Here is a 23356-nt window from a genome sequence, read left to right on the forward strand (position 1 = left end):
ACATGAAACGGTTTTAGATGTCGCAGTCGAGGGCTCGTTTGGTTTGTGGTGAGGAATGCCGAAATGGTACCCGTCTTCTCCATACGGAAAAAGAAGGGGATACTGCAGGGCGTCATATGACCGATGCATCTCATTAATACGCTGAAGACCACTGTCGCGGTTTTGAAGAACTATGTCTCGCTGCTTGTGCTGTTCACCATGGAGAACTATGGCCACTTTATTGCACGAAGGAGCGTTATATCGGCGCGCGTGCTCCCCAGAAGGCTTTTTGTGAGCATCGATGACAATGGTGAATGTTGGTGATGGGGCTGTTTTCAAGGCGTATTTGAAACTGCGAATATAGCTGTTGTGGTCATGAAGCATGTTTTGCAGAGTGAGCAGCACATCCCTGGCGAAATTGTCAGTGTCAGTGTTTGCAGGTTGTGGAATTACGTCGAAACGCAAATCAAGTTGCCTATTGTAATTTGTAATGAAATAAATTTGAAGGAACGAAGGTTTGCAATTTTGTAGTGGCTGGAGTGACCCAATAAGGTGGTACACCTGGCCCTGGACCTTGAAAGTAGGCATCCAACCAGTTTCTCTGACAACGTTAGCCTCAAAAGAAGTCATCTGAAATGCACAATTGTACTTCCTGATGAGTTGAAGGAATTTTGATTACCTTGAGGTGGAACCAGTAAGTAATTCCTTCAAAGGGTCTGGCAGCTCCCGAAGAGGGGGCAAGCTGACCTTACCGTTTAAGCAGCACATCGCAGCCCAGTTTTTAGCATTGCATAATTGGCAATTGAAGCACATTTCCCCAATATTTATGTCAGCGTGCATCGAGTAATTGAAGTTGGGCTCATACTTGAAAGCACGTAGATGCCAGTAAGGGCTGTTTGGACTCGTCAGACCGCGGCGTCGACTGTTCCGCTGGAATGTAGAACGTTGCTGGTCTGAGTCGTGGGAATGTTTCGAAAATGTTGAAGCAGCAGTAGCCGCAGCATTTGTAGCCAGTGGAGTGGCCCTTTGTTGTGGGTCCTCTGAAGCCCTTTGTGCAGCAACAGCAGAAGCCTTTATGGCGCTGCGCTTCGACCTTGTTTCCGGACCGTCTGAAGCCGTGGAAGCAGCATCATATGAAGCCATTTATGTTAGGCGTGCGTTGCGCTGTTGTAAATTTTCAGCAGCTCGTGATTGCGCTGAACGTAAGGCGCTCTGTGAAAGTCTGAAAGCCTTTTTGTCGGAAGACTCGTTTGCGATAATCGCCTTTTGCGCCGCTGCTGCTGCAGTATGGTGGCCGAGGCGACTTCTCTTTTTCGGTGGCATTTTATGTGAAAAAGAAAGGGTGAAAGTTACTTAAAGATAGAAATTGTAATGTGAATGAAATGTGTGGAAAAATGTAAACCGTGGAAGGAAAAGAAAGAAATATTAGCAGCTGAAGAAATTTTTTATGCAAGTATAGCGACAGAGTGTGTAAAATGTATTGAAATTTGAGTTAAAAGCAAGAAAATAAAGTTAGATTTGCAAGAATGGAAGTAGTTTACGTACATGTTCGAAATGTGAAGTTTTAGTTGTTTAATCAAATATTTGCGTAAAGTGTATAGAAACGTAAATTGAAAAAGAAAATGAATTGAAATTTTTAAGAAAGGAATTTGTTTACATACATGTGTCAAATGGCAAATGTTTGTGCAGTTGTCCGAAATGGAACCAGGGTAAATGTGTGGAACTGATGTATTATAATGAATAGTCCTTCTTGAATTGAAAACCAGTGGTGTAGCATATAAGACCATAGGGGATCTTCTTCTTGCAAAAAGGGATGACCAGTCTGAATGGCTCATCCCTGTCACACACACACACACACACACACACGTTAGCTTACAGTTTCTTTCAACAATTGACACTGTCGTATATATTTGCGTGTGTATGTGTGTAAAGAGGAAGTGGGAGTAATAGGCAGAGTAAAGGCTTTGAAGTGAAAGAGTGAAATGTTAAAATATTGAGTTTTCTCAAATTTTTTCTTATTTGGGGGTGAAATTGAAAGAAATTTTGTATGGCATGACCGAATGGAAGTACTTGGAAAAATCATAGGTAAACTCTAATTGAAGAAATTGTGTGAGGAGTAAATCGTTATGTATTTATTTGTTTCTGTTTGGGTTTTTTTTTTTTTTGAGTAGTGGTTTAAGGTACACTTGCAAAGAGAAAGTAGGAGAAATTAGGGTGATAGCATGAGTGAAGCAGTTCATCCCTGTTATATAAAAAGTTTCACTTTAATTGTTGCACACTTGCAAAGAGAAAGTAGCAGAAGTGTGGTGGTAATGGTATGAGTGAAGGAGTTAAAATGAAAGAGGAAAATCTAAAAATATAGAGTTTTCTCGAATTTTTGCTTAATTGGGGTTGAAATAGGAAAAACTGTACCTGCCACGACCCGATGTATTCTACTCGTAAAAATGATAGGTAAATTCTAATTGAAGAAATTCTATATTGTAGATTTGTATAATAAACAAACGGTTTGGGAGGCAGATAAAATCTGCCTTTTATAATAAGAGATATTATGTTCTTCTGTGTTAGCAGTGCTATTACATCACTTGTTAAGGTTATCTCTACAGATTTTGCATAGAAATTATAGCCAGCACTGATTTTTTTTTTCATATCCAAGATGCCAGATATAAACAAAAACGAGATCAAAGATGAAATATGCCATAGTATAGGGGATGATTTAGTAGATACATATTAATTTGGGATGTCATTTGTGTTATAGTACTGGAAAATTATTGGGAAGAAAGTACATTATATGAATTGTACTATCAAATTGAAAAGTCTTGTGTTGGCTGTGCTGAGCTTTGAAGTTGTAGCCCAATCATGGTTTTCTTAATTTTTTTTTTATGATTTTTCTTTATCATACTCAGTACCCCAATTATGATTATTTAGATTTTCATTCATATTCTTTTTATAATGGTCTGCTTTGATTTCCTTGTCAGTCTGATTAGCCATTGTCACAAATTAGTTTTATACATGTTTATACAACCTATTCTTGATTAGTTTTTATTTATTTTTATTTTGACGTGTCATCATATTGTATAGTAAACACAGTTTCCTACTCTGGTCATGTTTGTCAATATATTTCAAACTTCAAAAGGATTTAACAGCTAGAAATGATGTGGTCAGTTTTATCTTTGTGTTGATTGCATAGAATGAAGCTGATGTTGGTGTCTTTCATTATTTTATTAGTGTAGTTATTTTATGGCCAGTTTGTTGTAGTTTTTTGGTACACAGCTAAAATCAGATCTATTTCTACCTTTAATCCAGAGCTTTGGAATCATTGTTGACTTTCATGCTGATATATTTCCCTCCTGTTGAATCGTCACCATTTTCAGTAATTTTTGAAATTCTGTGTTTAATTTAATCTATCTTTAGTTTTGTACTTTTTTTCTACTTTCTAAAACTTTTTCTTCACTATAATTAGTTTCTAATTTGTACTTTATACACACACACAGAAGTTTGTTTTTATTTTTGGTTTATGTGCTTACCTTTATGTAGTATGAGGAATGAAGTGCAATTCACTTACTCTTTGAGGATCTATTTCATCTCAATCACAAATTTTTAAATTAATTTTTTTAACTAAATAGTTTGAAACTTCGAATACTGGTAGAATTTCTCACGTGGAACATGGTTTTCTTTGAACATTTTTGAGAAAATTTCCTATTTTAGAAGTTATTTCGTGTTTGGGTAATTTCAACCAATCAGGGATGTGTATTCGGTTGAAGAAAGCTACTGCTGTTTGTAATAGTATCGAAGAGGATCAACTTCCAGGTCATCTCTACTAAATGTCACCATTCTGTTCGAAGAATCAACAGCATAGAGCAACGAATCCACAGCTAGCTTTTTGTTGTTGACATATGTGTAGTTTCAAAATGCCTTATTTTACAACTATGAAATGTATTGTTATTGTCATGATTTTATCTTACTATAATCAACAGCAAACACATTTCGTCAATATAAAAGTCTTTATTAAGGCGACGAGCTGGCAGAAATGTTAGCACACTGGGCGAAATGCTTAGTGGTATTTTGTCTGCCGTTACATTCTGAGTTCAAATTCCGCCAAGGTTGACTTTGCCTTTCATCCTTTCGAGGTCGATTAAATAAATACCAGTTATGCACTAGGGTCAATGTAATCAACTTAATCCCTTTGTCTGTCCTTGTTTGTCTCCTCTATGTTTAGCCCCCTGTGGGCAATAAAGAAATAAATATAAAAGTCTTCATTTGATTAAAAATAGCATTATTGAAACATGACGGTAAAACAAAACAAATAGCAGATTATACATTGGAAAATACGGTAATTGTAGTGGCAGTGACAAGTTCGCTCGCTGGTTGCTAGTTGATAGTGTATAAGGAAGGGAAAGAGTAAGGAATGCATGGTGCTGACTAGAAAGGAAAGAAGGATAAAGGTGATGAATAGAGGGAGGGAAAGAGTAAGGAATGCACAGTGCTGACTAGAAAGGAAGGAAGGATAAAGGTGATGAATAGTACAGAGTGACATTTAATAGAGATGACCCGGAAGTTGTTCCTCTTCAATTACTATCACAAACAACAGAAGCTTTCTTCAACTGAATGCACATCATTGATTGGTTGAAATTACCCAAATACAATAACACGGAATAACTTCTAAAATAGGAAATTTTCTCAAAAACATTTGGAGTAAACTGTGTTCTACATGAGAAATTCTACCTGTATTCAAAGTTTCAAACTGTTTATTTAAAAAAATTGATTAAAAAATCTGTAATTGAGATGGAATAGATCCCTCTTTGGTTCTCTTGCAGCTGGGTTATATTCATGGGTGTTCTAGCTGCCTAACCTCTGGCCAGAACCTAATGGAAAATTCCTTTTAATTCATGCATCTACACACTTCTGTCGCCCAAAGCAAAAGAAACCCACACTGGTTCTGCTTCCACTCATATAACCTCTCTCACTCCTTGCCTTCTGGTCAATACTGACTCTGTACTTCTGGTTCACCTCATCCCCACACTATGTTCAACTGATCACATTCTTTTGGTTTTCTATTTATTTTTCTTGACCTATTCTTGTTATTTTCTAAAAGCACTTTCTTTATATCAAGTATCCTTGTGTGTGAGGTAGGTCTATCCTATCTATATCCACTTTAAAATAATGGATTTAGAGTGAGTAGTTTTCTGGTTTTCCTATCTACCTTCTTGAGTTCATTTGACTTCTGACTTATTGAAGCTATAGTTTATATCTGAGATATATCTGGCATTGAGTTTAATTTTTTTTATCACTAGCCCCACTCTTTCCTTGTGCTCGTTTTCCTTCACTTCTCTTTGTTGTCACTTATCAGTTTCCTCTACTCCTACATACACATGTGGGTGGTTCTGTCCTAATTCTTTGAGTCTGGTGTCTTAATCTTAATGATTCTAGTTTTAATTCATTTGCTTCTTGTTCATGTAACCTTGACATAGTCTTATCATATTCTCTTTTTGTTATCACAGCCTAATTCATGTACAGATTTAGTAGTTTCTCCAGCTGAGCATCAGTTTTTTATTGTCTAGTATTTGTTGCAGTCACAGCATCTGCAACAGCATTACTATGTTTCTTTTGAGTTTATATTTCTTATTATCATGCTTTCTTTTATATATTTTATATCTTAAGTATTGGCTATGATTCTATAAATCATTGTTCCTAAAACTGCGTCTGCTTTTCTGAACAGGTTTCTTGGGTTAAAGCCTCCTCTGAATAAGTTCATATTTTGTAGTCTACATCTGTTTTTATATCTTCTAAGGCCACTGATATATGCATGCCTTCACATTCAATATTTGTAAATCTTTATATTTTGAGTGTTTCTTTGATTGATAAGTTCCTGTGTGAGACATGATATTGATTGTATGGCACATTTTATTTATGTGATTTTTATTCATGTTTCTGTCTAGTTGATTGGTTAAGATCTACTTGTTTCTGACCAGCAGAAAATTTAGTTACATCAGAAGGGCTCATTTATAAAGAAAAAAGAAAAAAATGCTAATGATAAATGCTGAATGTGCGGAGCATTTGATGAGATAATCAACAGCATTTTCATATCCTTATTACTGCCATTTTCTGTAACTTACTCAGGATTATAGTAGTTATCTCTGTGATGTTTATTTTACAATGTCTAAGAATATGCTAATAACTACATTTAGCTATCTAGTTGCATCTTCATCATCATCTAGTGTCTGTTTTCCATGCTGGCATGGGCTGGAACTGGTAAACCAGAGAGCTGCACCATTTCCCCATTCACAGAAAAAATTACATTTTAAAATTTACATGGTCACAATTTCATATCTAGAGAACAAAAATTTTATTGTAAAGAAATTACTTTATATATGAAATATAGGCATCACAATTTCACAGGGGTAAAAATTTAATGCAACATAGCATACTCTGAAATCCTCTTTTTCTCTCTCCTTTTTCTTTTTCTTGTTCTCTCTTTCTCTTCAACTAAGCATGTGAAAGCGTTACAATTACATTCCCTATTACCTCTACCTCACATCATGCACTCTTTTTCTCTCTCCTTTTCTTTCTCCCTCTTTTTCTCTAATTAGATGAAAGTGTTACCAACAGGCTAAGTAACGTAATGACAAGCAGAATTATTATAAGATTGGCATCCAGTCTTCAACTTATTTATCCTCCATTCTATAATGTTTAACTATATAATTTAACAAAGATTGGAATGGAATTTATTGCCTCTCTTCGGTTTATTTGTCTTTTTTTACTCATTTTCAATTCACTGTTTCATTATTTTATGTTACATTTTATCTGAAATCACTTGTATCTTTCCTCATTTTCAGTTTCCTTATAAAGCTTATCAACTCCTTTTTTCTATTTATTTTGTTTTTGTTCTTTTATGTGGTAAAATCCTAAATTCTACTTTTGTCTTGATTCAGTATTCAGATTGTTTAAAAAAATGATTGACAAAGATGCTTTGCTTAGCAAACATCTCAAAGTAGTGTGTGTGTGTGTGTACACATGTGCACATGCACACACACATACGCATATACATGTAAACACCTACATATATATATCATCAGCAACAGCAGTATCATTGAATGTCTGGCATTGATTGGACAGTTTGACAGGAGCTGGTAAGCCGGAAATCTGCAGCTCTGTTGTCTGCTTTGTCATAATTTCTACAGCTGGACGTCCTTTCTAATGCCAACCACTTTACAGTGTGTTATGGGTGCTTTGTATGTGACACCAGCACCAGCAGGGTTGCCAAGTAACTTGTGAGGCAAAGGCTCCTCAGCTGGAAGAGGGTGTTGACCCAAGTGAAGTAGCTGTGTGCTAGGTGAGAGAGATAGAGATAGGTGTTTTACTATAGAGGAGATACTTCACTTCTCCAATAGGAAAGGAAAGAAGAGGAAGGAGAGATAAAGAGAAAAATAAAGAGACAGCCAGAGTGAGAGAGAGAAACAGATGGTGTTGGTGATGCATCAGGACCTGTCCACAAGGAACCGCTAAGTTATGGGGATGTAAGCACACCAACATCAGTTGTCAAGCAGTAGTGGGGAACAAACACAGAAACAAAGACACATGCATACATATATATATATATATATATATATACACACACATACATACATACATACATATATATATATATATATATACACACACACATATACAACAGGCTTCTTTCAGTTTCCATCTACCAAATCCCACTTATCTACCAAATCTTACTTATGTACTTTACATCTGAAAAACTGCTAAACCTCTTAACTTTTAACTTCTGATATTTTGTACTTCTGGTCTATCTATCTATCTATCTATTGACCTGCCTGAGATGCGGGCAGAGCGATGAAACTGTTTTGCACGCAATCATGCAGTGCCCAACAACCTGTGGGCTTATGTCGAATGACTGCTGTCACGTGTAGGACATGTCGGTTTATCAGCTGAGTCTCTCGTTAATATCGTCACGCCTCCTTCCTTCAAACGGGAAGGAAGAGCTATTTTTATCATACTTGTGGCTATGGCGACAGAATGTATCTGGTGGACGTGCCTGAAAGGATTAGAGACAAACACTTTCCTCTCTGGTCAATCTCTCATCAACTTCTTCAAGTATCACTTGAAAAGGAAAGTGAGAGTAGAGAGTCAAGTTTTGTCTAGTGAATCGATTTTTTCTTTTTCCATTTATCAACCCCCCCTTTTTTTTTGCTTTCCTCTTTCTTTCCTTTTACGATCCCTTTTGATCGAAAACCAAACACCCTTTTTTTTATCCCCAAAAAGAAAAGCTCTACCTTGTAATTTTCCCATCTGTGTGCAGCCCTGTGTTGCTAATAAAGAAACATATCTATCTATCTGGGGATTAGTGGAGGGGAGCGAACCTGGGCATCGACAAGGAATACCTGACCCGCCTTTTTGAGACGACTTTCGAGCCAGGACCTATGGACAACTTCCAGAGATCCCTGACCTGGCAGTGCTACCGAGAACCGCTACCCGTTCAGGATAAGCTCTATAGGCATGGCTCAAGAAACACGAGGCCGACCTGCCCGAGATGCGGTCAGAGCGACGAAACCATTCTGCACGCAATCGTGCAGTGCCCAACAATCTCCGACCTGTGGACTTATCTCGAACGACTGCTGTCACGTGTGGGACGTGTCGGTTTATCAGCCGAGTCTATCATTAATATTGTCACGCTTCCATCCTTCAAACAGGAATGAAGAGCTATTTTTATCATACTTGTGGCTATGGCGAAAGAATGTATCTGGTGGACGCGCCTGAAAGGATTAGAGACAAACACTTTCCTCTCTGGTCAATCTCTCATCAACTTCTTCAAGTATCACTTGAAAAGGAAAGTGAGAGTAGAGAGGCAAGTTTTGTCTAGTGAATGTTTTAAAAAAAGATGGGTGAATGTAGCAAGGATGGCACATATGAATGACAAAGCCACCTTGCCTATGAACCATAAAAATTAATACAGAGAGTTGCTTATTTGTAAAAAAAATATAACATGTGACTTCATTGACCGAGGTTACCGTAGTCTTTTCCATAAGTTTTTCTTTCCACAGGTAAACCTCACCTGTCTTCCCCTTTACACTTTATATTGACATTTCTGTGATAACGACCCCTGTTGATCGATTTTTTTTCTTTTTCCTTTTATTTTTATTTTTCCTCCCCTTTTTTTTTCTTTTGCTTTCCTCTTTCTTTCCTTTTACGATCCCTTTTGATCAAAAGCCAACCCCCCTTTTTTTTATCCCCAAAAGAAAAGCTCTACCATGTAATTTGTCCCGACTGTGTGCAGCCCTGTGTGGCTAATAAAGAAACATATCTATCGATTTATCGATAGATAGCAAAAATTAATGGGGAAAAGTCAGTGGGCTTGCGGCTCAGCACCTGGAGAAGCAAGCCCATGCCGTCCAACAGCGTCTCCATCGTGGGACACTGAACTGACGGACCGGTTAAATTGCTCAGAGTCTGGTTCGGTCCGAACCTCCAAATGGAGAGGAACTAGGGCGAAATAACGACTAGGGTGGCCACTCCCTAGTCGTTTTAGTGTGTTGTGTGTATTTTGTGTATGATTTTTATGTGTTGGGTGGAGTTGTGCATGGGTGATTGTTTGTTTTGACATTGTCTTCTGTTATGTTGGGTTTTGATCTAATGTATTGCATTAGGTCTGAATTGTTTGTGTATATTGCTGTCAACATTGTGGGACCATTTCGTGTTTGTATTGTTGGTGGTAATGTGTGCATTTTGTGCAGGAGTTGTGTTTTCGGGAGTATTGACTCTCCTTGATTTGATTGATTGCGTGTTTTTTCTTTTCCCTTCTCTTCCATGTGGTTGGTTGGTGGGTGTATGGGTAGGTGGGTAGGTAGTTAGATAGATAAATAAAAGTAGATAGAGATAGATGAATAAATAGACAGAAAGACAGACAGACTCATAGATGGATAGACAGACAGATAGATAGATAACTTTCTTTATTGGCCACACAGGGCTGGACACAGAGGGGACAATTACAAATGTAGAGCTTTTCTTTTCGGAGATGGAAAAGGAAAAAGAAGAAAAAAAAGAAAAAAAGGAAACAAATGTAAAATTTCGATCAAAAGGGATCAGAAGAAAAAATAGCGATCAAAAGAAGGAAAAAATCACTCTGCTCAATGCAGATTTGAAGATTTTGGCAAGGTGCTTGCCGAGAGGTTGGCGCTTGTCATCGAGAAACTGGTTGACAAGGTGCAAACATGTGCCATGCCAGGCAGGAGTATCCATGGCAACCTCCATCTGATGTACTACATCATTGATGGGGTAAAGGAACCTGGCATGGGTGGGGCGCTAATCGATTTGGATCAATCAAAAGTTTTCAATAGGGTCGTCCATCATTACTTGGAGGCTATCCTTAGAGCAGCTGGTTTTGGTCCCGTTTTCCATGGTTGGATCACTGCCTTATACGGCAGCATTCGCTCAGTAGTTTGTGTAAATGGTCATCTATCCAGACCATCTAACATCACGCGGTCAGTTCATCAAGGATGCCCCCTCTTGTCGCTTCTGTATGTATTGCTTCTAGAGCCACTACTGCAGAAGCTGGCAATGCTGAGGGGCATCCTGCAAGAACTGGGATGCGAGAGGGGCCTGCCTGCATATACAGACATCACTTTCATAGTGTCAAGCCACAAGCATATCAACCTGGTTGGTGAGACACTAAAAGAATACAAAGCAATAACAGGAGTGAAAATTAACTCGGAAAAGTCAGTGGGCTTGCAGCTCAGCACCTGCTGTCCAACAGTGTCTCCATCGTGGGACACTGGACTGATTGACCTGTTAAATTGCTCAGGATCTGGTTCAGACTGGACTTCCAAATGGAGAAGAACAGAGATGAGATAACAAGTAGGGTGGCCACTCCCACCCAGCAATGGGCCAAGAGGAAGCTATCCCTAAAAGGTTGGGCAGAGTTGGCAAACGCATCCATCATCTATTATTGCCTGACTATCATGCCTTGTCCTGACCCTACCATCATCAAACTGGAATGTGTACTCTTCCACTTTTTGTGGAAGGGAAGCATTCTGATGGTTAGGTGATCCATTTGCTATCAACACAATCCATTTGCTGTCAAAAGGAGGGCTGGGCATGCTGTGGTTGATGCACTGAGACTGCGACATCTCTGGCGCTTCATAGACGATAGTGAATAGGTATGGTTGCCATTTGTGAGACATGCTTTCCCACAACTCATTTCTTTGGCCGAACTGCAGTCATGGATCAAACAGACCGAGGCTAGGCAAATGGCACCGTGAGTGCCACCTTGCACTCAAGCAACTCTGCCGTCCGGGACCAAATTTCTGTGACTTCAATTGCATGAAGGCTTTCTGTAGAGGATTAGTGGAGGGGAGGTGTGACAACGTTCTTGAGGAGAATCTGGGCATCGACAGGGAACACCTGACCTGCCTCTTCAGCACCACTTTCAGGCCAGGACCCCAGGACCTATGGATAATCACCAGAGATCCCTGGCCTGGAAGTACTATCAGAAAGCATTGCCCATTCAGGATTAGCTCTACAGGTACGGTTTGAGATACACTGGACTGACTTGCTCCAGATGCAATCAGAACAATGAAACCATTCTGAATGTACTCGTGCAGTGTCCAACTATTTCATACCTGTGGGCTTATGTCGAACGGCTGCTGTCATGTGTAGGATGAATTTGCTTATCGGCTGACTCTATTGTGAATACTGCCCTGCCACTTTCCTTTAACTGGGAAGACACGGCAGTTTGCATTGTACTGGTGGCTGTGGTGAAAGAATGGGAGTTGGACTCGTGCAAAAGGTTTAGAGACAAACACTTTCCTCTCTGACCAATTGCTCATCAATCAACTTTTTCAAGTACCACTTGAAAAGGAAGGTGAGAATAGGGAGGGAAGTTTTGTCTCATGAAAGTTTCAGTAAAAGGTGGGTGAATGTAGCAAAGATGGTACACACGATACACTTTTACCCCATCTTATTTTGCTGTTTACATGTCCCAGCCACTTTCGATCCATTTTGATTGGGTTTTTTTTTCCTTTCTTTCGAAAAGTAAAGTTCTACATTGTATTGTTTCCTTGTGTTCAGCCCTGCATGGCTAATAAAGCTTTCTTTATTATCTATCTATGATCTACCAACAAACAAACCAACCAACCAACCAACCCACCCACCCAAACACACACATACCCATCCATCCATCCTGCTAGACCGCTTATACTTTCTAAACATTTGAAACTTCCGAGCCCTTTGAGCTCTGAAAATTTGGGGAAAAACTTTCTGTTTTCTCAAACGAGGATTTCCAAAGGCCTCCTAGTTGTTCACTGTTCATATAAATATATATGTATACTAATACTTCAGTTTCTCGTCATCTTTTTATTTTAATTTCATTTTGTAATTTTAAAATTTTTTCGTTTTCTTTAAGATAGTTTTTTTAATATTTTTTTCTATTTTCATTTTCAATTTTTCATTTTGTCAGTTCTCCATGGTTTTCTCTTCATTACTCTATCCTACCATCTTTCACCCTTAACCTTTGGTTTCCCCACTGATAAACTCCTAAACCCCTTCCCCAATTATCACCTCTTCCTGCTACCTGTTCATTCTTTCCTCCTAGCTCAGCTTTACTTCTCTTAGCATAGCTTCCCTCTCACCTTCCTACTGTGGCATCACCCTGTCACATCTATGACATCACCCTGTCACATTTCTCTGTACTAGACCATGACCATGTTGCCTGAGATACACTAATATCTTATGTATGTGTGTGTGTATATATAAGTACCGTCGTAGTTTTGTAGTTAAGAAGTTTGCATCCTAACCATGTGGTTTTGGGTTCAGTCCCATCTTGAGTTTACATGTACAAGATGTAAATGTTTTACTGCAACACCAGTATACTTCTTTTTTAATTTCATCTTATATTTTTTTGTCATGTTGAGTTGATTATTGGAGTTCACCAAGGACTGGTTCTCAGTCCTCTCTTGTTTATCATAGTCCTCCAGGCTATAACAGAGGAATGTAAGACAGGGTGTCTTTGGGAACTACTTTATGCTGATGACCTTATTCTTATAGCTGAATCTCAACCTGAACTAGAGAGTAAATTTCAGGTGTGGAAGCAGGGCCTTAGAGTTATCTAGCTAAGACCGAAGTCCTAATATGTAGGAAAATGGACCAACTCAAATCCGTTGCCCTGTTCAATATGTAGGAAAGGGGTTGGTAGAAACTCCATACAATGTACTCAGTGCAAGCTATGGACACATAGATGCAGCAGTATCATGAGAAAATTAACAGAGAAAGTAGTCTTTGTGTGTAGCAGATGTGTAAATACAATAAACACTAAGAATGTACAGGAAATAAACTTCCTCAAATGTCTGGAATGATCCTTAGAAGCAGTAGATAGCTTCAGTTACCTGAACCAAGTTAAAAGTGGAAGAGGAAGTTCTTAAGCATAAGTTAGCATGCTCTGGTGGATGTGCAGTGTCAGTGTGCATGTAGGACAGTGTAAGTGAATTAAGAGAAAAATTGGATGTAATAGGCATCAGTTGTGGTGTGCAAGAGAGAAGACTGCACTGGTATGGTTGTGTGATGTATATGCATGTAGCCAGCTGCATAAAGGAGTGCTAATTGTTGAAGGAACTTGTGGAAGGAGAAAACCCAGGAAGATGTGGAACAAAGTGATGAGGAATGATCTTCAGATGTTGGGCCTCAGATGAGATGACAAGGGATCAAGATACCTGGTAGTTTGCTCTGCTTAAGAAGACACATCAAGCTAAGTAAAATTGTGGCCATCCATACATGCAGGTATTCTGCTACATTCCTCTCTCAGCCAAGTGGTCCTTCCCTTGAGGACTCATGGGGGCTGGTGTCATAAAAAGCACTCATGCTGGTGCCATATAAAAGCATCCATGTCAGTGTCACATAAAATCATCCCTGCCAGTACCATGTAAAAGCCCCCCCCCCCCATGTCATTACATAAAAGTGTCTGTGCCAGTGTCATTTAGAAAGTTCGCTGTGCACTTTTAAGTGTTTGGTGTTAGGAAGGGAATCCAGTCAAAATAGTCAACTGGAATCTGGGCAGCTCCTCATCTGGCCGTTTCTGTCAAATTGTCCAACCCATGCCAGTATGGTGGTGATGATGATGATGACTGAAGTGTTTTGGGGGTTTATTTTATCTTTAGTACTATTGATATTTGTATTTTAATAGGATGCCAACAAGTTAATCATTGATACATTGCACTTACATTGACAATAGTGATGTGTGCCTCTATACTTGACTTTTTCAAAGTTTGTATCTCATTAGCATGACATATCTCTCTAGCTGCAGCTTCTGGAAGTTTGTCTCATATTTTGGTAACTGAGTGCAAAAGGCTTTTTCTAAAACAGGTATGACTGGTGTGAAATGTGTCAAGAAAATATGTACAGCCATTGATGTACTATACAACAGCATATTTCACATTTTTGTGACAGCACCTATCTCTTATGATGTAAGCTACCAGTGGCAAGCTTCTTCACAGCATCAGTTCCTGCAACTGCAGTGATCCTGAGATTATTTCTTTTGGATTGCAGTGAGTTGGCTGAGTGTGTATTGTATGATGTTATCTTGTATAGATATTTTATAATTAGTATCTTTAAGTGCTATGTTCTGGAATTTTTTTCTTTTAGAGCTAGTCAGCCATAACAATAATTCATCTATTTTTAATGTTTATATTCTTGTAATAAATTAATGGATGGCTCTATAGTGGGTTAATAAAAGCTGTGAATTTAAGTAATTTACTACATGAGACTTCAAATGATCTTTTACTATTTTAATTTAATTTCATCTTTTTGTGTTATGATTTACTTAAGAAAAATGTGCCTTGCCCATGGTCTTCATAGGTCCTGCTTAACTAGTGAGACTAGCACAGTTGACATTCATCTTAAGCAAAGTTAATGAGGAGGGAAATCATGGGCTACAAGGGAATGTTTTTAGAAAAAATGCTCAGAGAAAAAAGAATTAGGAAAATTAATTAGTGGAGAGCATAGAAGAAGAGGGGTGTAGTGACAAATGTGTCAGGTAACTTGGGTTAAGAGTGAGTGCAGCCAGTTAGCTTAGCAGTGGAAAGGCCATTGCACTATTGCAGGAAAGATAGAGAGAGGACACAAGAAACATCATACAAACAGTGTTCATTAAAGATTTCCCCTGACCCACTTCTGGTTATTGCAGGAAGTGGAACTTGAAACAGGTATAATCATACATGTCTGTACATGTCACATTGTAAATTGCAGCTTTCCACTACGTTTCATTTGTGGACTAAGGTGTTATAATAGAGGTAGTTGAATGCAAGTCAGTGATCAGGTTCTTATTACTTGAAAGGTCGTACACCAAAAGAGACTTTCAATGAGATGAAAGAAGTTTATAGTGATGATGCACCATCATATGATGTAGTCAAGCAGTGCCATTGCTAATTCAAATGTGGTCAGACATTGGTGTAAACTGCTTCTATCCTGGATGACCACATCCTGCCATTGATGACATGATCCATAAAATGGAAGCTGTCATTTTGGAGGATCACCGCATAACTATTCAGCAACTAGCCCTAAGAAGTGAAGATAAGTGTAAGTTCCATGGAAAAAAATCATTCACAACCATTTGCACATATGGAAGTTGTCTGCATAATGGATTCCTCGGATGCTCACACCTTTACAGAAGCAAGAACAAGTCAATTGCTCCCAGGCTCTTTTGGCAATGTGCCAAGAAAATAAGGAGGACTTTTTCAGTAGACTTATCACACAGAATGAAACATGGGTCCATCACTATGATCCTGAGACTAAAGTCCAGTCAAAGCAATGGAAACATGATAACTCACCACCTCCAAAAAAGGCTTGTATCCAGCCTTCAGCAAGCAAGGTAATGCTCCCAGTCTTTTGGAGCATATTATGCTTCTCTGCTGCAGAAATTGTGGCACACCATCAAAGCAGAGAGGCATAGCATGCTGACCAAAGGAGTCCACCTCCTCCGATACCATGCCCCAGTTCACAATGTGCATGTTGGCCTGAGGAAAGCACACTCCTGTGGATATGAAATCCTTACTCTCCTGACCTCACACCATCTGACTTCCACCTCTTTCCAACTATGAAGTCTTTTTTGAAGAGGAAGCTCTTTTCAGATGATGAACTTATTTCCAAGGTAAAGTCTTGGCTCCAGATGCAGCCTACTGACTTCTACAGATGAGATCTTCACAGCTACATAAAGTGATGGGTGAAGTGTGTCACCATTGGGGTGGCTATATAGAGGACTAATAATTATGCCAAGTTTCATTTATCACAGTCCTTGAGAAGTGGGTAAGGGGAAATCTTTAATGAACACCCCTTGTATTTGTGAAATAGTGGATAACTGCATTGATAAATGACTCAAAAATCAGCCCATGGGGGTGGAATGATGTTTCTAAGTCAAAAATTATACCATCCCAATTGTAGGAGTAGTATTCCATAATGAATCTCATTTGAATTTTGTAGAAGAGGAAGAAAAGTTATGTTCTCTGCAGAGTGAGCAGTATAGGAGGTGATAAGTAGGCCTTTGATGATAAGAGGCATAACTGAATCTTAGAGCACACCAATGTTGCTAGTCAGTGGACCAGAGTCACACACTTTGACGGTGTTAGTTTATTGGAAGCTTCAAAAATGAGATAAGTGGAACCCAAAAGCAAGCAGTTTAGCTAAGAGATCTACACTTCTAAAGGAAAGATTTTTATTAAAAGAATTTTTCATTTCAATCTTTCTTTCTTTTTCTTTTTTTGTTTTTTCAGGGTCTAGAGGAAGGAGTTGGGAGCTTCTTTCAACTAGCCAAAGACCGATTTCCTTTAAGTTTTTCACTTCTGATGCAGCTAAGTATCAAATTAGCAGCTGCAGGAACAGAGAGTGCTATGAAGGTAAGTGTTTACTCATTATATGTTTTACTGTTACAGTACTAGGTTGACAAAGTTGATAGAGCAGTGAATAAAATGCCTTGCAATATTTAGTTATGCCTCTTTATTTCTGAGTTCAAATCTCTCTGAAGTCAACTTTACTTTTCATTCCTCCACCAAAATGCAACCTAAAATACTTAGATTAGGTTTGTTTTGTGTATGGTGATCTTGCATGTTTTCTAGTTGAAAATGTTTACATTCATTTTTCTATTTCTTTCAAGATTTCTTTTACTAAAGAATTGAATCATCAATTATCAGATTTGTTTCCCTTGTTGTGGTTATTATTTTCATTGAGTATTTCAATTTTGTAGATGTTGTTAGGCATATCTTAGACTTTATGTTCAATAAGTACAGGGAATCATTTCTAAGCTGCTTTCTCAAGTGACTTCTAACATATATACATACTTAGGCATGGCTGTGTCTTTAAAATGTGTACTTCCTGACTATGTGGTTTGAGTTGTGCCTCCTTTCATGGGCAAGTATCTTCTTTTATAACTCTTGGTTAACCAAAACCTTGTGCAGTGGCCCAGGAACAAAATTTGCTCGTTGGGTGCAAACTCGGATCCAAAACTTTTTACAAATTTTTTTTTCAATCTTAATATCAGACAAACACAGGTATAATAATTTTTTTTTTTATTATATTTGGGAAAGTAATGCTTCAAATCATTCAAAAAATTTTTATATACTTGTTTTGGCGATGAAGTTTTCTAATAGGAGGACCAAAGTGTTTTCATTGCACAAGTTTTTATGTACATACATAATAGCACAGTGTGTCAGACAATGTTGCATCATTGTGGTACAGACTCGGGTCTTCAAACAGCAAGTGTGCTGAACATTCTCTTGCTTGATGGAACAGACACATGTTTGCAACTTGACATTTTCATCACAAAGGCTGGTCCATAGTGCTTTCAGAAGAATGGTGATTTGGTGAACAAAGTACAATGCATCAGTGACCTTGACAACCATAGATCTAACTTCTTGAAGGATAAAGTCCAGAGAGTGGTTTCTGCAGTATACAAAATATGTACCAGGAAACATGTCTTTTAATCTATTTTGTATGTCTGAAATGTTTCTGTTCATAGTACATGTGCCATTGAAAGCAAAAGCAGCATAATTTTGAGCCCAGCTCAATGTTTAGGCAACAAAACATCCAGAATAACCTTAGTTAGTGTCTCAGGAGAAAATCTTCATGGACACCCCGGTTTTCAGAAACAGCAACAAAAGCTGATTTTTGTTCCATGCCAGAGCAATCACATAATACGGTTAATATAGGGCGTTACGATTATCAGAAAATCAAAAAAAAAAATGTGTGTAATAGGTGTAAAACAACTTCCTATGAACGAATATGAAAAAAAAAATTCGCGCACGCGAAAGGGGGGTGGGGGAGAGGCCTCGGAAAATTCACATCGGGAAGTTCCGAAAGCGTCTGAGGGGCTGACCCGGGCACCAAAACAAAAAAAAAATAGTGTAATATGTGTAAAACAACTTGCTCTAAACGAATATGACAAAAAAAATTCGCACTCGCGAAAGACGGGTGGGGGAGAGGCTTCGGAAAATTTATATCGGGAATTTCCGAAAGCGTCTGAACCGGGCACAAAAACAAAAATAAAAACAGCGTAATAGGTGTAAAACAACTTGCTCTAAACGACTATGATGAAAAAAATGCGCGCTCGCGAAAGGGGGGTGGGGGAGAGGCTTCGGAAATTTCACATCTTCAGTCCACGGCCTTTAAACTAAGAAAAAATAGTGTAATTGGTGTAAAACTACTTGTTCTAAATGAGTATCAAGAACACACACTCACACATGAATCATAAACTCCGTATTTTTGTACATATTTCGCAAAAAAAAAAAATAACAAAGAGAAGAAATTCTGGAAAAAGTGAAGAAATGTTGGATCTCCGCCATGTGAATCAAAATACGTGTCAGAAACATCTTGAAATACTACAGAAATTATATTACGAAAATGATAATGTATACATACCTCTTTGAGTGGTCCATCGACAATGATGATAAAGAAATGAGTTGGATTTGAACTCAGAATATTGACTAACACAACTACATACTACAAGACTCAAAATATTCAGCCAAGTCACCACCCTTTAACTAGCAATAATAATAACATCAATAACATAACAGCCAAAAGATTTATTTGTTCTGAAAATAACAATCATAGTAAATAAATATGTTCTTTAATATTCACATTCATGTGCACAGTTAAACACACTTACATACAAACAGTCACGCATGCATAATACAGAACGGAACACATAAATGAAGGATGCATTACTTAGTATATATTACATCTAGAGAATTTTGATTAATAAGTCAAATATGCAAATTATAAAGATAATTAATTGCTTTACTAAACAGTGTTGTAAAGGTGAAAAAATAAATTTGGGAAAAAAATACACGCCAAAACTAATTAATAAAGGATAATTAGGGAAGGATTAACACAAAATAATTATTTTTTCTGTCTCTTTTTTTTCTGATAAATGCATCTTAATAAGTGAGAAGAATTGCATATATCTGAACTATTTCAAAGAAAAGCATAAATTTAATGTTTAAAATAGCTTTAACCAAGTTATGAGATCCAACATTTCTTCACTTTTTCCAGAATTTCTTCTCTTTATTATTTTTTTTTTTTTGCGAAATATGTACAAAAATACGGAGTTTATGATTCATGTGTGAGTGTGTGTTCTTGATACTCGTTTAGAACAAGTAGTTTTACACCAATTACACTATTTTTTCTTAGTTTAAAGGCCGTGGACTGAAGATGTGAAATTTCCGAAGCCTCTCCCCCACCCCCCTTTCGCGAGCGCGCATTTTTTTCATCATAGTCGTTTAGAGCAAGTTGTTTTACACCTATTACGCTGTTTTTATTTTTGTTTTTGTGCCCGGTTCAGACGCTTTCGGAAATTCCTGATATAAATTTTCCGAAGCCTCTCCCCCACCCCTCTTTCGCGAGTGCGAATTTTTTTTGTCATATTCGTTTAGAGCAAGTTGTTTTACACATATTACACTTTTTTTTTTTTGTTTTGGTGCCCGGGTCAGCCCCCTCAGACGCTTTCGGAACTTCCCGATGTGAATTTTCCGAGGCCTCTCCCCCACCCCCCTTTCGCGTGCGCGAATTTTTTTTTCATATTCGTTCATAGGAAGTTGTTTTACACCTATTACACACATTTTTTTTTTGATTTTCTGATAATCGTAATGCCCTATATTAACCCATAATACCAACAAACATGGAATCTTCAACCTTTTTTCTGATCTCATGTAGTGTGATATGAGCATATGCCTCTAGGATTTCATTTTGTATGGTATCAGATTGAAAATTAACTTAACAGATCCTGATTAACTCTTCATACAGAAACTTCATTCTTTTGTTAACATTGAGGTTGCCAATATGCTGAGACTAGTTTGTTTAGAGGATTTCAGTTTCAATTTCTTTCCATTTGGCCTTCCTGAAATTCAAGTTCATGAGGAGCGAGTCATGTTTGATGTGTGTTTCTCTCTTTAAACTATATACAGATAATTGCATAATGTTGCAATCAGAAATAGCTTTGGAAATGAACTGAACATTGTGAATGAAATCAGTATTGGTGATAAAGACTAGGTCAAGTATGATATTTCCTCTCATTATGGGTAATAATTTATTGCATGAGGAAGTCTTTAATTGTGTCAAGAAGAGCATTCGTATCTCCCCTGTTCAGTTTAATTCCTGGTTGGATATACTCTCAGATCAGCTGAGACTAAGAAAATTAAAGTCCCCTACTAAAAGTACATTGGCCTGTGAGCCAGCCTCATTTGTGGTTTGACTTATGAGCAACAAAGCATCTTTTAAGTGATCTCCATTGTTAACTGCACCAAGAAGATAGTGGGTAATGCCTATGATCAAATTGAGGTCAATCACATGTCATACACTGTGTTGGAGTGGGAGAGGAGGACATTTGTTGCCAGGTCTTCTTGGATGAAGATTGCTATTTCTCCTTGTTTCTGTATTCTGTGGTCAATTTTGAGTAGTACTTAACCCGAAATATATTCTTCCACATCCAATATGTCTAGGGTCAGGTGCATTTCACTTAGTGCTACACATAGTGTTCTCTCGTTGTACAAGGTCTCTCATTGTGCAAGGTCTCTAATATATGATACTTTTGTTCAATTTGTGAAATATGAAAGGCCTTATACATTTGGCATTATTATTGAGTTGAGATGAGGGTTAATGCTAGCATGGAAAAACAGATATAAATTCTAAATGTATGTGCGTCATCAAAGTAGGACAAGTTATGATAATGATAGCTGCTATGTAAGTAAGTAAAATTTCTATTATCAATAGAAACAGTATTGGTTCAGAATAACATTCTGTATATCTTAATGTGGATATACTGTAGAAAGCCACTAAAATCCAGTTTTCATCTTGATAAAGCTTCTTGTATTGACATATAGTGTGAAAAAATGCAGAAATGTACCAACAGCAAACAGCTGCAGTGGTAGAATTGCTAAATCAGGATTTCTGTGTCTGAATGTCATCAGTAGTAAGTATCCACTTGTTAGTCACTGTTTTTCTATATTAGTAAAAAGAAAATTTGTAGAAGGATGCTTGCTACTGATGATGTACAGACAGAGAAGTCATGCTTTAACAATTCCACTATCACTGCTTGATGCTTTTTGTCCTACCATGGTTATGCTCTTGTGCTTTTTAGCACTCTGCATTTATATGTGAAGCTTTCTCAAAATGAATACTGTAGCTTTGTGGCTTTCTTACGGTGTATCTGTGTTAAGTAAGGTATACAGAATGCTAAAATAAAATTGTAAGGTTTTTTTTTTAAGCTGAATTCAGATATATAGCTTATCTTCACAACACTTTACTTTTTCATAGAGAAATTAGATGGACAAGGTAATATTTTTGTAAAAATGTTTGAATTGCAGAAGAAAATGTTGGCATATTTTATTAATCATAAATTTCAATTATCTGACAGATTAACAAACACAGCATGACTCTGAAGATTTGCAAAATTAGCTAGTATTTTTGCAAAATGGAATGAATCATGTTTATCTTTGCACGATAAAATGATATTGTTATCACATAAATTGCAACTGTGAAACAAAATGCTTCTGACAGTTTTCCAATTTTTAGTGACACTTATCATCAATCTTATCTGGATTTAGAGGTTGAAATTGGCAATCTTATGAAAAATCATCTCTGCTGCTTATTAAAATTTTTAAATCAAAAATAATTATTAGGTACAAAATCCATTTGAACCATGATTTCCAGCAGTGTATTTGTGAAAATTTAATTGAAATTGATTCAGATACTCAGTGAATGACTAGGTTTGAAGAAGTTCTGATAGAAAATTACTGGTACAAAATATTTGATAAGTGACTATATTTATCAAAACTGACCTCAACTAATTAAATAACAAAAAGCCACACTTCACTCTTGCTTCTCTCTAAATGTATATTAAGTCTGTGTGTGTCCAGAAATAAAGTGAAAAATGTCTATGATGCATAGCCACACAGATGGAGTTCAGTTATCAGAAACCATGTAACTAACCACACAACCAACTAAATGAAAAATTCAGACTGTGAGAGGTTAAAATATTACTTGTCATATAAGAAGTCAGTTCTGTGTTCAGTCATTAGATTACACTGTATTTTACTAAATACACTCTTTATTCCACCATTGAGTTTTTACTTCTTCCAGCTACTTTATAGCTGAAAGATCATTCATATACTTTCTTAATTTGAGATATTTCTACTTCTGCTTATTTGTCTCGCAACATTTAGTTTTTTTACATGCTTATTATACCAAGTAATAGTCCAGATAATTATATTTTATTACTAATTGGAACATATTTTCAGTTTAAATTACTTTAGAAATAGTAAAAAAGAAAAAATATTCTTGAAAAATATTGAGTTTACAAAATAAAGGAAAACACAGAATAGTTTATATTTCAATTGTTCATATTTGTGCTTTTTAATAGTGACAATTACAACAAGAGTAGAAATAAATAGTAAACATGCATTGAATTGATTCTACAGTCTAGTAACAGTTCCCTGTTATAAATTATATGTAATATACAATGCTACCTTTCTGTTTAACAAACAAATGCTGAAGCTCTTATGTGATCATTCAAGCTGCTAGGAATAGCCTCCAATCTCCCTGAAAGTATACCCACCATGTTAAAATTAAAATAACAAAAAGACAGCATAGATACAAGAGAAGCAGAATGGTAATGGGTGTAATACTTTTGATTATAGACTTGTTCTTTTAGAGAAAATTTTTTGTCTAAGTAGCAAATAAGGAGTCTCTTTTGTTTACTTTATCTGCTAGAAATACCAAGCAAATCTCACTCAAAATGTGTGAGAGAGAGGAAAGCTAAGACAGCTCTGTAGAAAAGTGTAGTTACAGAAGCATGCAAGAGAATGTATCAGACTCGTTAGCATGACTGACAAAATGCTTAAAT

The 23356-nt window shown here is 37.2% G+C and overlaps 1 protein-coding gene across 1 annotated transcript in view; it reads left to right on the forward strand.

Moving 5' to 3' along the window:
* Positions 1-23356, forward strand: part of LOC115215070 (nucleoporin NUP188 homolog) — a 515758-nt gene that overhangs the window by 386637 nt on the left and 105765 nt on the right. The window contains exon 17 of the mRNA XM_029784227.2: positions 16737-16859. Within this exon, the coding sequence (XP_029640087.2) occupies positions 16737-16859 (123 nt within the window). The remainder of the gene's footprint in view (positions 1-16736; positions 16860-23356) is intronic.

Source organism: Octopus sinensis, linkage group LG1, assembly GCF_006345805.1.
Source record: "Octopus sinensis linkage group LG1, ASM634580v1, whole genome shotgun sequence".
Classification (NCBI taxonomy): Eukaryota; Metazoa; Mollusca; class Cephalopoda; order Octopoda; family Octopodidae; genus Octopus; species Octopus sinensis.